At 41.6% G+C, this 13829-nt stretch overlaps 1 protein-coding gene across 8 annotated transcripts in view; it reads left to right on the top strand.

The window, feature by feature from the left end:
• The window catches only part of LOC116944905 (PTB domain-containing engulfment adapter protein 1-like), an 84435-nt gene that overhangs the window by 45481 nt on the left and 25125 nt on the right, over positions 1-13829 (top strand). For 7 of the 8 annotated variants that reach the window (XM_076071575.1, XM_076071567.1, XM_032958830.2 and 4 more), the window contains one exon: positions 9372-9509. The exons of the other annotated variant lie outside the window; for it this stretch is intronic. In XM_076071575.1, coding sequence (XP_075927690.1) covers positions 9372-9509 — 138 coding nt within the window. The remainder of the gene's footprint in view (positions 1-9371; positions 9510-13829) is intronic. 8 annotated transcript variants of the gene reach the window in all.

Raw genomic sequence — 13829 nt, 5'->3', positions numbered from 1 at the left:
GAAAGCTAGTGGGTTTGCAAAGTACCTTCGTCTTAGAGAAATCAATTTCGTGTGAGCCCAACGCATTGAAACAATGATCAGCCACGGCCGAGGTATTGGTCCTACCGTGTTTCATATCTGCCTTATGTTCACGAACACGGTCTGAGACCTGTCTCTTAGTTTCTCCAATGTAACTACTGCCGCAAACACAGCTTAGTTTGTAGATGTTGGGGTATTGCATGTCAGGGATCACATCCTTCACAGATGGGCTCAGATCACGAATTGTATGTACTGTGTTAAATCGAACCTGGATCTTGTGTTTGCTCATCATTTTGGAAATCTTTTTGGTGACCCCTGCTATATATGGCAAGGTGATGCTTTTGATTGGGTCCTCAGATGGTTCTTTCCCACTGGTTGAGGTGTGTGGATGGAATGTGGATGTTTTAAATCAATCCCAGGGCATTGTGTAGAAGCATTAAACCCCAGATTTCTAAGATCCAAGATTTTTTTTTTAAAAGTGTGTGCAACCAAATAAACAGAATACCGATTATTTTTATCTACTTTATGGTTCTTTCGATAAAGTCACGTAGAAAGAAAATTAATTAAATAATTATGGAATACGACGTTTCGATTGTAACACATAAGATTTATCTTGTCTGTCCCTTTGGGATATAATGGTTAACTTGCGGTTGTATGTTTATGCATGAAATTGATTTTGCTTTGCAGTACAGTAATTGTTCAAACCCTTAAGATTACAATCAATGCTGGACAAAGGTGTTTTTTTTTAAACGTAAAAGGTGCATAATTTTTTTCTGAATGTGATGCATAAAGGCAAATTGATTTTACAAAGTACAAACCGGATCTGACAAGGTGAGGTGAGGTGATATGAGGTGAGCAGTAATGAGGCTGAGTGGAGTAAGCCTCTGCAGGTTCAGCCCATAATAATACTAATACATTTTATTTGTGAGCGCTTTTCTGAATACTCAAAGACACTTTACATAAAATTATAAAAGCAGCAAAAACAACATCAAATGGTAAAAACACTAAAAACACATCAAACTTAGCTAAACATTAAAAGCAATTTTAAAAAGGTAAGTTTTAGTCAATTATTTGAACGCTGGAAGGTCGGTGCAGTCACGGATTTGTTTTGGGAGAGAGTTCCAAAGTGAGGGGGCAGCTATAGAGAAGGCTCTGTCGCCCCAGGTTCGATGCTTGGTCCTGAGAGATGGAGTCAGGAGGTTAGCGTCAGATGAGCGAAGGCTATGGGATGGGTTGTGGCAGTGGAGCAGGTCAGTGAGGTAGGAAGGGGCCCAGTTACGAAGGGCTTCATGTGTGAGGAGGAGGATTTTGAATTGAATTTGTTGTGGGACCGGGAGCCAATGCAGGTTCTGGAGGACAGGGGTAATGTGGTCACCGGTGCGGGTGTGAGTGAGCAGACGAGCAGCAGAGTTCTGGATGTACTGGAGTTTATTTAGTGTTTTGGTTGAGGTGCCGTATAGGATGCTGTTGCAGTAATCGATTCTGGAGGTGATGAAGGCGTGGACGAGGGTTTCTGCAGCGGAGAAAGAGAGTGATGGGCGAAGTCTGGAGATGTTTTGAGGTGAAAAAGGCAGTTCTGGTGATTTGTTTTACGTGGTGTTCAAAGGAGAGGTGATTGTCAAAAATGACTCCAAGGTTGCGACTTTGAAGGAATGGAGACAGGGTGAAGGTGTCGACAGTGACGGAGAAACTGCGAATGGATTTAGTGATGGATTTGGGGCCGATGATGATCATATCTGTTTTGTCGCAGTTAAGTTTAAGGAAATTGGTGTGCATCCACAATTTAATGTCAGCGAGGCAGTTAGAGAGAATGGAGTGGGTGGCGGAGGTGATGGATTTGGTGGAGATGTAGAGCTGGACATCATCGGCATAGCAGTGAAAGTTAAGACCATGGTGGCGAATGACGTTGCAAAGGGGAAGCAGGTATAGTATGAAGAGCAAAGGACCAAGCACCGAGCCCTGGGGGACACCTTGGAACAACGGAGCGGTGGAGGAGGTGCGGTTGTTGATGTGGATGAACTGTTGTCTGTCGGTGAGATAAGATTGGAGCCAGGAGAGGGCAGTGCCAGTCATGTTGAAGGAAGATTTGAGGTTAGAGAGAAGAATGGTGTGGTTGATAGTGTCAAAAGCTGAAGTGAGGTCCAGGAGGATGAGGATGCTGAGGTAACCAGAGTCTGCGGAGAGGAGGATGTCGTTGGTAACTCTGAGGAGGGCTGTTTCAGTGCTGTGTTGTGAACGGAAGCCGGATTGAAATGGTTCGAACAGGTCATTTGAGGAGAGGTGGGTTTTGAGTTGTTTGGTGACAGTGCGTTCCAGTATCTTAGACAGAAAGGGGAGATTGGAAGTGGGCTGAAAGTTTGACATAATGTTGGGGTCAAGTCCAGGTTTTTTGAGAATGGGGGTGACAGCAGCCAGTTTGAGTGAACGTGGGATTGAGCCAGAGCTGAGAGAGGAGTTAATGATTTTTGTGATGAGTGTGGAGATAGCTGGTAAAACAGTCTTTCATGAGGTGGGATGGGATGGGGTCCAGGACACATGTTGATGTTTTCATCCCTGTCAAGATTTTAGACAGCTCCCCCGGAGACACTGGGGAGAACTGAGACAGTGGCTGAGAGGTGTGCTGGGGGGGAACAAATGATGGAATGACAGAGCAGACAGTGGTGGCAGAAGAAGAGAACAGGTTGGTGTAAATGGTGTCAATTTTGGTCTGAAAGAATGATAGAAAGGTGTTGCATTTATCAGTTGTGAATGAGTTGACGATATTGTCACTGGGTTTGAGAAGGTTATTTACCGTGTAGAAAAGAGCCTTCGGGTTGGTAGAACCAGAATGTATGAGGTGTGAGTAGTAGGTGGACCGGGTAGTGTTAAGAGCTTCCTTTCTACTGCTGAAGGTAATCTGTGTAAGCTTGTAGATGAACAGTTAAACCAGTTTTCTTATGGAGCCTTTCAAGCTGACGCTTACGGGATTTCATTTTGTGCAGAATGGGAGTGTATCAGGGAGCAGAGTGAGTAAATGAGACAGATGATCAAGACTGGTGGAAAGTTTTTCATTGTAGTAGTTGGTGAGGTCGGAAGGGTTTTCAGTCACGGGTGGGGGGGAGGAGGATATTTTGCTGGCAAGAGAGGCTGAAAGGGCAGGACTAGAGATGGATTTAAGATTTCTGAAAGAAATTGTCCTTTTGTCCTTGGTTGTAGAAATGGGGAGATCAATGTTCATGGTGATTGCCAGGTGGTCTGAGATGTTGTGACCACGGCTGTGGGTTGGAAAGTTGACATGTTGGGTGAAATTGAAGCAGTGTAGCAGTTCCAAGAATTCAGTAGCAAATTTGCAGTCAGTGTCAATGTGGATGTTAAAATCTCCCAGGAGCAGAACAGAAGGTGAGATGGCAGATAACTGAGTTAAAAAGTCAGAAAAGTCAGAGAGAAAGGAAGGATTTGGTTTGGAGGGTCGGTAGATTATGGCAGTGAACAGGGGAGTGGGACCAGAGAGTTTGAAAGTGATGTGTTCAAAGGACTGAACAGCAGGGATGGAGATGGTGGATGTTTTAATGTCCTTTCTGTACACTGCAGCGACACCACCTCCCCGCCCCTCAGATCAGAGTTTGTCCATGTATTATATCCTGTAGGTGTAGTCTGGTTGAGTGCGAAATAGTCCATAGGTTTATGACAAGTTTCAGTGATACAGAGAAAATCCAGGTTATTGTCAGTAATGAATTAATTTAAAATTAGGCTTTTATTGTTTAGTGAGCAGGTGTTGAGCAAAGCCAGTTTCAGGTGACTTTGCTTCGTGGTGAATTGAGAGGACCGAGGGATGGGGCAGGGATTGGTTAGGTGCACGTGTCGTATGTTGTGATGATGTATTGAGGAAGTTGTGGTGTGCAAACAGGACCAGATGGATGGAATGGAGTTTGGGGTTGAGTAGTTGTAATTGAACATATGACCAGAGCCTCTGTGAAGCGGACGGCGAATTAGTCCAGTTTCTCGGTGAATGTCGATGCAGTCCAAATGAAGGTGGTTGTTTATTGAGTGGAAGTCGGTGGTGGAGTGGAGCGGTGGCATTATCCAGGTGTGGAGCTAGCACTAGCTTGTACCCAGATGACTGGTGTCTTGTAAATGGGAGGGCGTCCACGGCTCCCAGGCACCGCTCCGGCTTCTGAGCTGTAACCTCGTGTTGCCAAGTACGGCATAGGGAGGCTGGGATTCTATATTCCTGATAACATCACTGACAGCCATTCTGTAATATCTGGCATTATAGAAAGCATGTTTTTACTTCAATCTTAGACCGTGTGATTATAATCCTCGGACCTCCAATTAGGATGGTTGGCTACGTACGGTGCGAAAGGTCACCATGCACCAAGTGATGCCAATTCTTGGTATAATGTTTTACCTAGTTGTTATCAATGCTTGCTTGCAATAATATATTTATTTCAACAGATAGACAGTATATTCTTGGTTCTTTCGGTAAAATCACGTAGAAGGGAAGCAATAAAAAAATATAAAACAGTAAAATTATCACGACGTTTCGACTGCAACACAAGCAATCATCATCAGGTGTGAAAACCACAGCAATAAAATGTGAAAAAAGTGGCGGGTTTTTTTTTACGTTAGCACCACGGAGAGCGATTTGGAAGTTATTCAAATGGAAGAGTCCATCTATGTTCGGAAAAGAGGAGGGGGGGGGAGACGAAAATAATGGATGCGGTCTGAAAGCCACCGTAAGCGTGAACAATCAATTAAGACCCAAAATGGTTTATCAAATCCTTCCAATGATTGCTAAGCCAGAATCCATCTTCTCGGTTGAAATTGTCTCTGTGTTTGTATATGTGGATAGCCTCATGAACGAATCTTTCATGGTAGCCAGATGGCTTGCAAAGAACCTCTGTCTTGGAGAAGTCAATGTCATGTGAGCCTAATGAATTATAACAGTGATCTGCCATGGCCGAGGTGTTGGTCCTACAGTGTTTTAGGTCTGCTTTGTGTTCACGAATGCAGTCCGAGACATGTCATTTGGTTTCTCCAGTGTAACTACTACCACAGAGGCAACTTAGTTTGTAGACGCCAGAGTACTGTATGTCTGGAATCACATCTTTTACAGACGGAACCAGATCACGGATTTTATGTACTGTGTTGAATCGGACCTGGATCTTGTGTTTATTCAAGATTTTGGAGATATTTTTTTGTGATCCCCGCAATGTAGGGTAAAGTGATGGTTTTGAAAGGCTCCTCAAGAGGGTCCTTCTTCATGGTTGGAGTGATAGCTTTGCGGATTGTGTAGTCAGAGTAACCATTAGCCTTAAGAGCTTGGTGTACGTGCTTGAGTTTACTGGCTATGTGTTCCTGGTCGGATATGCATTGGGCTCTATGGTGCAGAGTCTTGATGAGGGAATTCTTCTGGGATGGATGGTGGTGGGAATCCGGTTTCAGGTATGCATCCGTATGGGTAGCTTTCCTGTAGTCAGAGTGGCTCATTGAACCATCAGGTCTATTTTTTGTTAGGACATTCAAAAAAGGTAGCTTGCCATCTTTTTCGACTTCCATGGTAAATCTGATGGCTGGGTGTATGGAATTGATGTGGTCGAGGAATTGGTCGAGAGCAGGCCGGCCATGTGGCCAGATGACAAAAGTGTCATCCACGTACCTCTTCCATAAGATTGGGTGCAGAGTGGCAGTCTGGATGGCGTCAGTCTCAAATTTCTCCATGAAAATGTTAGCTACAACCGGAGATAGGGGGGAGCCCATTGGGGTGCCCTCAGTATGTTTGTAGAAAGTTCCATTCCAAGTGAAGTATATATTGGTTAAGCAGTGCCTCACCAGGGGGGGTACCTCAGTGTTTAGTCCTTGATGAACCAAGTCTTCAATGATTGCGATGGTATCAGGTACAGGAACTTTGGTGAATAAGGAAACTATATCAAAACTGACAAGCAGGTCGTCTGGGGACAGGGAAATACCCGTGATTGTCGATACCAGGTGAGTAGAATTGTGTACCACAGAGGTGGTTTTTTCCAGTGAAAGGCCGCAGGATTTCAGACAGAAAGCTAGCCAGTTTGTAGGTGGGGGAGTTGATAGTAGAGACGAAATCCTGCGACCTTTCACTGAAAAAAACACCTCTGCAGTACAAAATTCTACCTTTTTTGGATGTCCTAACAAAAAAAGACCTGATGGTTCAATGAGCCACTCTGTCTACAGGAAAGCTACCCATACAGATGCTTACCTGAAACCGGATTCCCACCACCATCCTTCCCAGAAGAATTCCCTCATCAAGACTCTGCACCATAGAGCCCAATGCATATCTGACCAGAAACACGTAGCCAGTGAACTCAAGCACGTACACCAAGCTCTTAACGCTAATGGTTACTCCAACTACACAATCTGCAAAGCTATCACTCCAACCATGAATAAGGACCCTCTCGAGGAGCCTTTCAAAACCATCACTTTACTCTACATTGCGGTGATCACAAAAACGATCTCCAAAATCTTGAATAAACACAAGATCCAGGTCCGATTCAACACATTACATAAAATCCGTGATCTGGTTCCGTCTGTAAAAGATGTGATTCCGGACATTACAGTACCCTGGCGTCTACAAACTAAGTTGCCTCTGTAGTAGTAGTGAACACAAAGCAGACCTAAAACACGGTAGGACCAACACCTCGGCCATGGCAGATTACTGTTATAATTCAGTAGGCTCACATCACATTGACTTTTCCAAGACAGAGGTTCTTTGCAAGCCATCTGGCTACCATGAAAGATTCGTTCATGAGGCTATCCACATATACAAACACAGACAATTTCAACCGAGAAGATGGATTCTGGCTTAGCAATCATTGGAAGTATTTGAAAGACCATTTCGGGTCTTAATTGATTGTTCACGCTTACGGTGGCTTTCAGACCGCAACCATTATTTTCGTCTCCCCCCTCCTCTTTTCCGAACATAGATGGACTCGTCCATTTGAATAACTGCCAAATCGCTCTCCGTGGTGCTAACGTAAAAAAAAAACCCCGCCACTTTTTTCAAATTTTCTTGCTGTGGGTTTCACACCTGATGATGATTGCTTGTGTTGCAGTCGAAACGTCGTGATAATTTTATTGTTTTATTATTTTATTGTTTCCCTTCTACGTGACTTTACCGAAAGAACCAAGAATATTAATCCCTGCAGTCACGAAAGCTTTAAATCAGATAGGCAGTGTTGAATATGTTTACCCAACCCCTCTTGTATTTAGACATGTTGTATCCCATGCTTTTACATATCACTCACTTATATGAGAGATAATCTATTATATGCAACTAAGATAACACATGACCTCATACATACAAACCCCGCATTTATACTAATCGTATACAAGTTATATCATTTGTTTCAATCCACTGCTGGATGAGGACCTCCCCATGCTGTGCGGGTTGTTAAGGGTTGTTTTATCATGCAGTGTTTAACAACGCTGGTCAGTGCAGTGAAGGCAGGGAGCATATATGTTGAAGCATAGTGACGTAACATCAATAGATTTTACCGCTGTCCTTTCCTGACAAGGCATTCCCGCAGCAGCCTCCATCACCTGTTTTATACATGGTTGTTGTCCATTCAAACACTATCCTAGCTCAGCTATGCTTAGCTGTAATATATGATGAGACCAGGTGTATGTCAAAGTGATTTGGCATGGGGAGCCCTTCATGCTGCAGTGGATTGACAAAGGGCTGAATATATAGTAGCATAAATGAGAAAAATATGTTGCTATTTGGGTTGACAGCAATTAAGAATGTTGAAACACATACAGACACATTCTTAAAATAATAAAAATATAAAACAATATATTTTATATTATTATTTTATTGTTTCCCTTCTACGTGACTTTACCGAAAGAACCAAGAATATGAATCCCTGCAGTCACGAAAGCTTTAAATAAAATACCTTGAGTAATTGGTCTAGTCTATTAAAAGCTTGAGGCATAAAATCAATCATTGGAATTCTAAACATTAGAGACTTTGTAAATAAAACCTATCTTTTCTCCTGCATGCCTTGATACCCGTGTTTATATCCGAAACACGTGTACCATTGTAGTCATCATTACAACATGACCTTTTCCCCACAATAATATATCCATGTTTAATACTAGCCCTCGGAAAAGCGTCCTTAAGAATGAATGTCCTTTATCTTCAAAATATACATTCCATTTCTAATTGTATATACATTCCATTTCTAATTGTATATAATTAATTATATTAATAGTTGTAATGCCTTCGACTGTATTTACAAATTGTTACACATGTGATTATTCTTTGCGAAATAGCATTCTTATATGGAATGCACTACATTTGAGTGCTTTCATAATGATTGAAATTACAATGATTCCCATTGTTATTTTGAACAACACAGCTGGAATATTAATTCTTAGTTTGGTTGCTTAACATTTCTAAAGTATACATTTCATTTCAACTAAATACTGCTGGACTAAATTAGTGTCGTCATCATCATAGCCATGTCCGAGTCACTGGTGGATGAAAGCCTTCTCAAGCCATCCAGGACCAGCACATGAACTGATTTAATGACTTAATCTCCTTGTTGGACATCCCCTCAGATGTGTTAGATTCCTTCCACTGCCATTCTATTATTATTCAGCTATGGGCCCTGTCCATTTACTTTTACTAAGTTTGGATGTCGTCATTAATCTGCATATGTTCTCTAATCCAAATGTGCCTTTTTATGGTGTCTAACGCAATTCCAAGCCTGCATCTCTGCATGCTTCTCTGTGCACCTTTCAGTTTGTTATTATTTTTTTGTTGTGAATTACTTCAGTGTCAACGGTAGATGGTATGTACTGATTAAAAACAAAATCCAATCATTTTGCTGTCATCTACTTTTTTTCATTATTTTTATATTGCTCTGCCTTCAATAGCTGTCGTGGGTGCACATTATACTGAATTTTCTTGTTGTATCCCTCGGTCAGACGCCTCCAAATGTTTAGCGAATTTGCTCTACGTAACAATTTGATTTGCGCGTATTTATCCTGAGCCCAACTTTTTCTGCCTTCTCCGTTAAGTACTTCAATCATTTCCTGAAGTTCATTCCCATGGGACATTATAATCACGATGTCGTTAATGTTATCTCCATTCATATGTACGCCAGTTTTCCTTCAATCCAACGTTCAGAAATATAGCTTAGTAACATTAATATATATGCTCCTGCATGGTGCAGGTAAAAGCTGAGCTCCAAACAGAGCCAGATGTGCTTTTAAATGTGTCCTTTACGATGGCAATTAATGTAACAATTATTAGGGTCCTAATGCTTGAATTGTTTGAATGTGTTCCTAGAATTGTATTTCTTGCAAATGGAAGTGCCTACGTATGTTATGTTTCACAGGAGCTGTTGCACAGCATTCCACTCAACCATATCTCATTCTGCGCGGATGACAAGGTGGACAAAAGGATGCTTGCCTTTGTCTGCAGGGATGTGGACAAAAACAGGAACCTCTGCTACGCATTTGACAGTGATAAATGCGTGAGTGTTGAGCATTTGACTACTTGTAGCAAATATACTGGAACTGGTCTCAAAGGTAAATTAACCAGCACAGAATTAAGGGCCTTTATTTTTGACAGTCGTGTATTTCTGGAGTTGCCACTAGGAGTCACTCCACCCACATCCGTTTTGCAAAAGCCATCGGTAAGTCTATTCAAAGCAACATATGGAGTCAGTTTTATTTGTGCTATGAATCTTGCTGGCTTCATGTGCATTACTCGGTTTATGTGGCAGTGTTGATAGCATTATCCTATGGGGAGACTGGCGTCCACTTTATGGGATGTGGAATTTTCACCATTGACTTATTCTGAGTAATGGGGATGATTGCAACTCCATTGTTTGTTGATTTGACTTTGATTTGACTTAACAGTGACGACTAAGCTGAATGGAAAACCTGCGGGGTGGAGAATTGGTACAGTGGTTAGCGTATTTCTCTACAAACCAAAATACCCAAGTTCGATTCCTGGCCAAGACTAACATCAGTGGCGAGTGATATCAGAACCTGTTCCACCTCCTCTTTTCCAATCTGCACCGAGTAGTATGGTGAAATGAGATCAGTTCACTCCCATGGCCGACGTGGCATGGGGAGGCCTTCATCCATCAGGGCATTGAGAATGTCTGAGGAAACAAATAAACAATGGCTGTCCCAGAAAAAAGGCAGGATAGTGATTACACGCTCTCATAATCCTATATCTTTCCTATTTGAGGGAGTCAATTTGACCCTCTCATTAAAATGCGGGTATACATTTCTATTGGCTTACATTGCTGAATTTCTTGAGATGGCCTTAATCATATTCATATTAAATAATACATTTCATCACCCAAAAACACCTGAGTAAAATTTCAATGGGGGAAGGTGGTGGAGGGGGGGACGTGTGTCACGTTGAATCGAACAGCGGTACCTGAAGGAATATAATGCGACTGAGGGCATATCACTCAACCTTGATAAAGGTCAGCAACGAACTTGTTGAATTACAGCTGTGTACCACCACAGTGGGTATGTTTCCATGGTGTAATGAGTGGTAGGACTGTGAACATGCGCTCCAGAGGTTGCTGGTTCGAACTCCCATAGCGCGCACATCTCTGTCCACACAGGCATAGGAATGGGTGCACCACGGTCAGTCAGTAGGGTTACGGTAAAGTGTGAGTATACCCACTTCTCCCAAGATGTCGAGCCAGCATGACATTTTTCGGGCAAAATACCCTCTTGAGGGGCTCTCCAGAGGTACTTCTTGTTGATGTCCTTTCGCCAGCAGTGGCGTGAGCGAGCAAATTCAGGACCACGCCTTAACCTGTTTTTACTGCTGCAGTATACAGGGATGCTAAAATACGTCATGTGGTGGTTTATGGTTAAATATGAAAAGTGTGTAATAATATCATGTTTGGAACTATACTTAGAGATGGAAAAGGGAACACTTAAATGATAACACTGTCAAGTCATGTTGACTTTTATATTATTGGGCTTGGGCAGAAAATGGCATAGTATGGACGGTGGTGTAGTGTGGGTGGTGGTGAGGTGTTAGCTTTCTATGGTATTGTGTGGATGGTGGTGAGGTATAACTTACTATGATGCAGTATGGACGTTGGTGTAGTTTGGGTGGTGGTGTAGTATGGGCGGTGATGTAGTGTGGGCGGTGGTGAGGTGTTAGCTTATTATGCTAAAAACCCAGAAATATAATTAATTTCTGGCCACCTTTACCTCATTCTGGCTACAGACCCCTGCAGTGAAACATTGCGTAGTCTTTGTAGCCTGCTATTTTGCTCTCAAAATGACCAGCAACTGAAGTGTATTTAGATGCTGGTCATTTTCATGATGCCTCCGGTACGTAGCAGTTTTGTAGCGAGGCTAGTGTTCAAAACAATGTCATAGGCTGCAGTAGGTCTACTGGGATGGGTGCCTCTTTCCTCATCAGGCTAAAATGCATCTTCAACGTTTTGAATCAGGACTTGGTATTGATTGCGGTGGCCCCGCCTGAAACCAGCCTGTTCAAGGCCCTGGTGGAGGGAGGGGGGGGGGAGGGTCTTGATATAATGTGCATGTCCATGTGTGTATGTGGGATAGAACATCATCTTGTGGTTATTAGATCATTATGCTAGGGTACCGACGATCCAGCAAGTATCCTTTATTTAACCAATAGATAACATAAACCCATAGAGACACATGAAACATTCCATCTTTTGCAAGGGCGACCTGGGTGACGTAAAGTTCGTTTAAGAACATGGGACATTTTTAGAGACTCAAGATGTACAGTATTTCACAAAAAGTCGAATGGGCTTCTGCTAGTTCGATTCAACCATATGAGAGTGTTTGGTGTTGGTGTGGATACTGGCACTGCGGAGGCAAATTATGACTTGGTATACATGATTCAATCCATTACATCATCTTATGCAATCTGCCGCGTTTGATAGTTTGCTACAAACACCACCTGCACTAATGTCACAATAGTTTATTCATCATTTGTAGCCCAAAAAATATTCGAGTGATTCATAAAACCATATTATTAATAACTTGAGCTTTTAACAGATATGATTAGTGCTTACCAGATACCTATGTACATTGATTAGATGTTTTCCGCATATATATTCTATGGTACATCATTCCCTGTTGAGGTGTCAATAGATTTATAATTTTACAAAATGGAGTAAAGGCCATAGATAACAGTTAATTTAACAATCTTCAAGTCTATGAATTGGCTCTTTAGCCTTTGCTATATTTACTTCGCTTTGACATAATATTAAATAATGTTTTTTTTTTATTGCCTGTGGCTCTTTGGGGCAACATCAGAGTAGTCATGACCATCGAAAGGAGATCAAGTAGACCAAAATACTCTTCACTCATCACCAGTCTTTTGTTCGTTGCTTTGACGAGGGCTATTTTTTTTTCAAACAGCTATTCTTATAATGAAGTGATATTGTGATTGAGTGTCATTCTTCCAACTTGGATCAACAATTACATTTTGAAATATATGTGGAACGTGTATTCAATGGTAAATAATACCTCAAGTCTTTATTTCACTAGAATAGTTTTTATATTAATGAATAATATAATCCATAATACATGTTTTTTTTGTTTGAGCGCGTAAATATATAAATATGTCGTTAACTCGCCGCCACCCGACACATCCAATTAGTAAGGTTTGTCACGTAAACAGAACGTGGCCAATTCGTCACTAGTACAGCAGCACACCAGTGTGTTGGAGAGCAAAGCCACAATATTTACAATCTGAGTACGATGTTTCGCCAGAAATTACAACTAGCTTCATCAGGCGACAGCCAAATCAGATCTGATGTATAATTTATATATTTACGCGATCTAACCCCAAAAAAAACTATTATGGATGATATTGATCGCGAAAGCCTATGTGTTAAAATAAATAGTATAAGCCAACACTTTCAATAGAATGACTTCGCCTACTTTAGTTTTCAATTTTAAATATTAGCATTTTAATAATTGTATATGTTATTGTTGTACTGTATACATTAATAGCATGTTTCAATTGTATTATTAAAATGAAAATCTTTTGCAGTAAAATGCTTACAAATAAAGAACATCAGAGGTTGTGGGGTCGATCCCGACCCTAAGGCCTGTATATTTGTAGTTGGCATGCTCTGCTCGTGCTTGTGTGGATTTTTCTCCAGGTACTGCGGTGTTCCCCTCCACATTTAGAAACATGCGTTTAACGTATTCATTTGCTCTCCATTTCCACGTAATGATCCACTTCATTGAGCTATCATTTGTGGCCAGGTCGCTCCTGAAAAATATCTCGATAGCTCAGTCGGCCTTACCGGGTAAAATAAAATTAAAATGGAAATAGTTTTAAATTAAACCATTATGTATTATATATCGGAGGTAGACCTCGTATTTATATATATGCAGTGAGGGAAAAAAGTATTTGATCCCCTGCTGATTTTGTACGTTTGCCCACTGACAAAGAAATGATCAGTCTATAATTTTAATGGTAGGTTTATTTGAACAGTGAGAGACAGAATAACAACAAAATCCAGAAAAACGCACGTCAAAAATGTTATAAATTGATTTGCATTTTAATGAGGGAAATAAGTATTTGACCCCCTCTCAATCAGAAAGATTTCTGGCTCCCAGGTGTCTTTTATACAGGTAACGAGCTGAGATTAGGAGCACACTCTTAAAGGGAGTGCTCCGAATCTCAGCTTGTTACCTGTATAAAAGACACCTGTCCACAGAAGCAATCAATCAATCAGATTCCAAACTCTCCACCATGGCCAAGACCAAAGAGCTCTCCAAGGATGTCAGGGACAAGATTGTAGACCTACACAAGGCTG

The sequence above is a fragment of the Petromyzon marinus genome, chromosome 2, assembly GCF_048934315.1.
Source record: "Petromyzon marinus isolate PM22_M1 ecotype Great Lakes invasive population chromosome 2, UKy_Petmar_22M1.pri1.0, whole genome shotgun sequence".
Lineage (NCBI taxonomy): Eukaryota > Metazoa > Chordata > Hyperoartia > Petromyzontiformes > Petromyzontidae > Petromyzon > Petromyzon marinus.
This window is presented reverse-complemented; position numbering and strand designations above follow the sequence as displayed.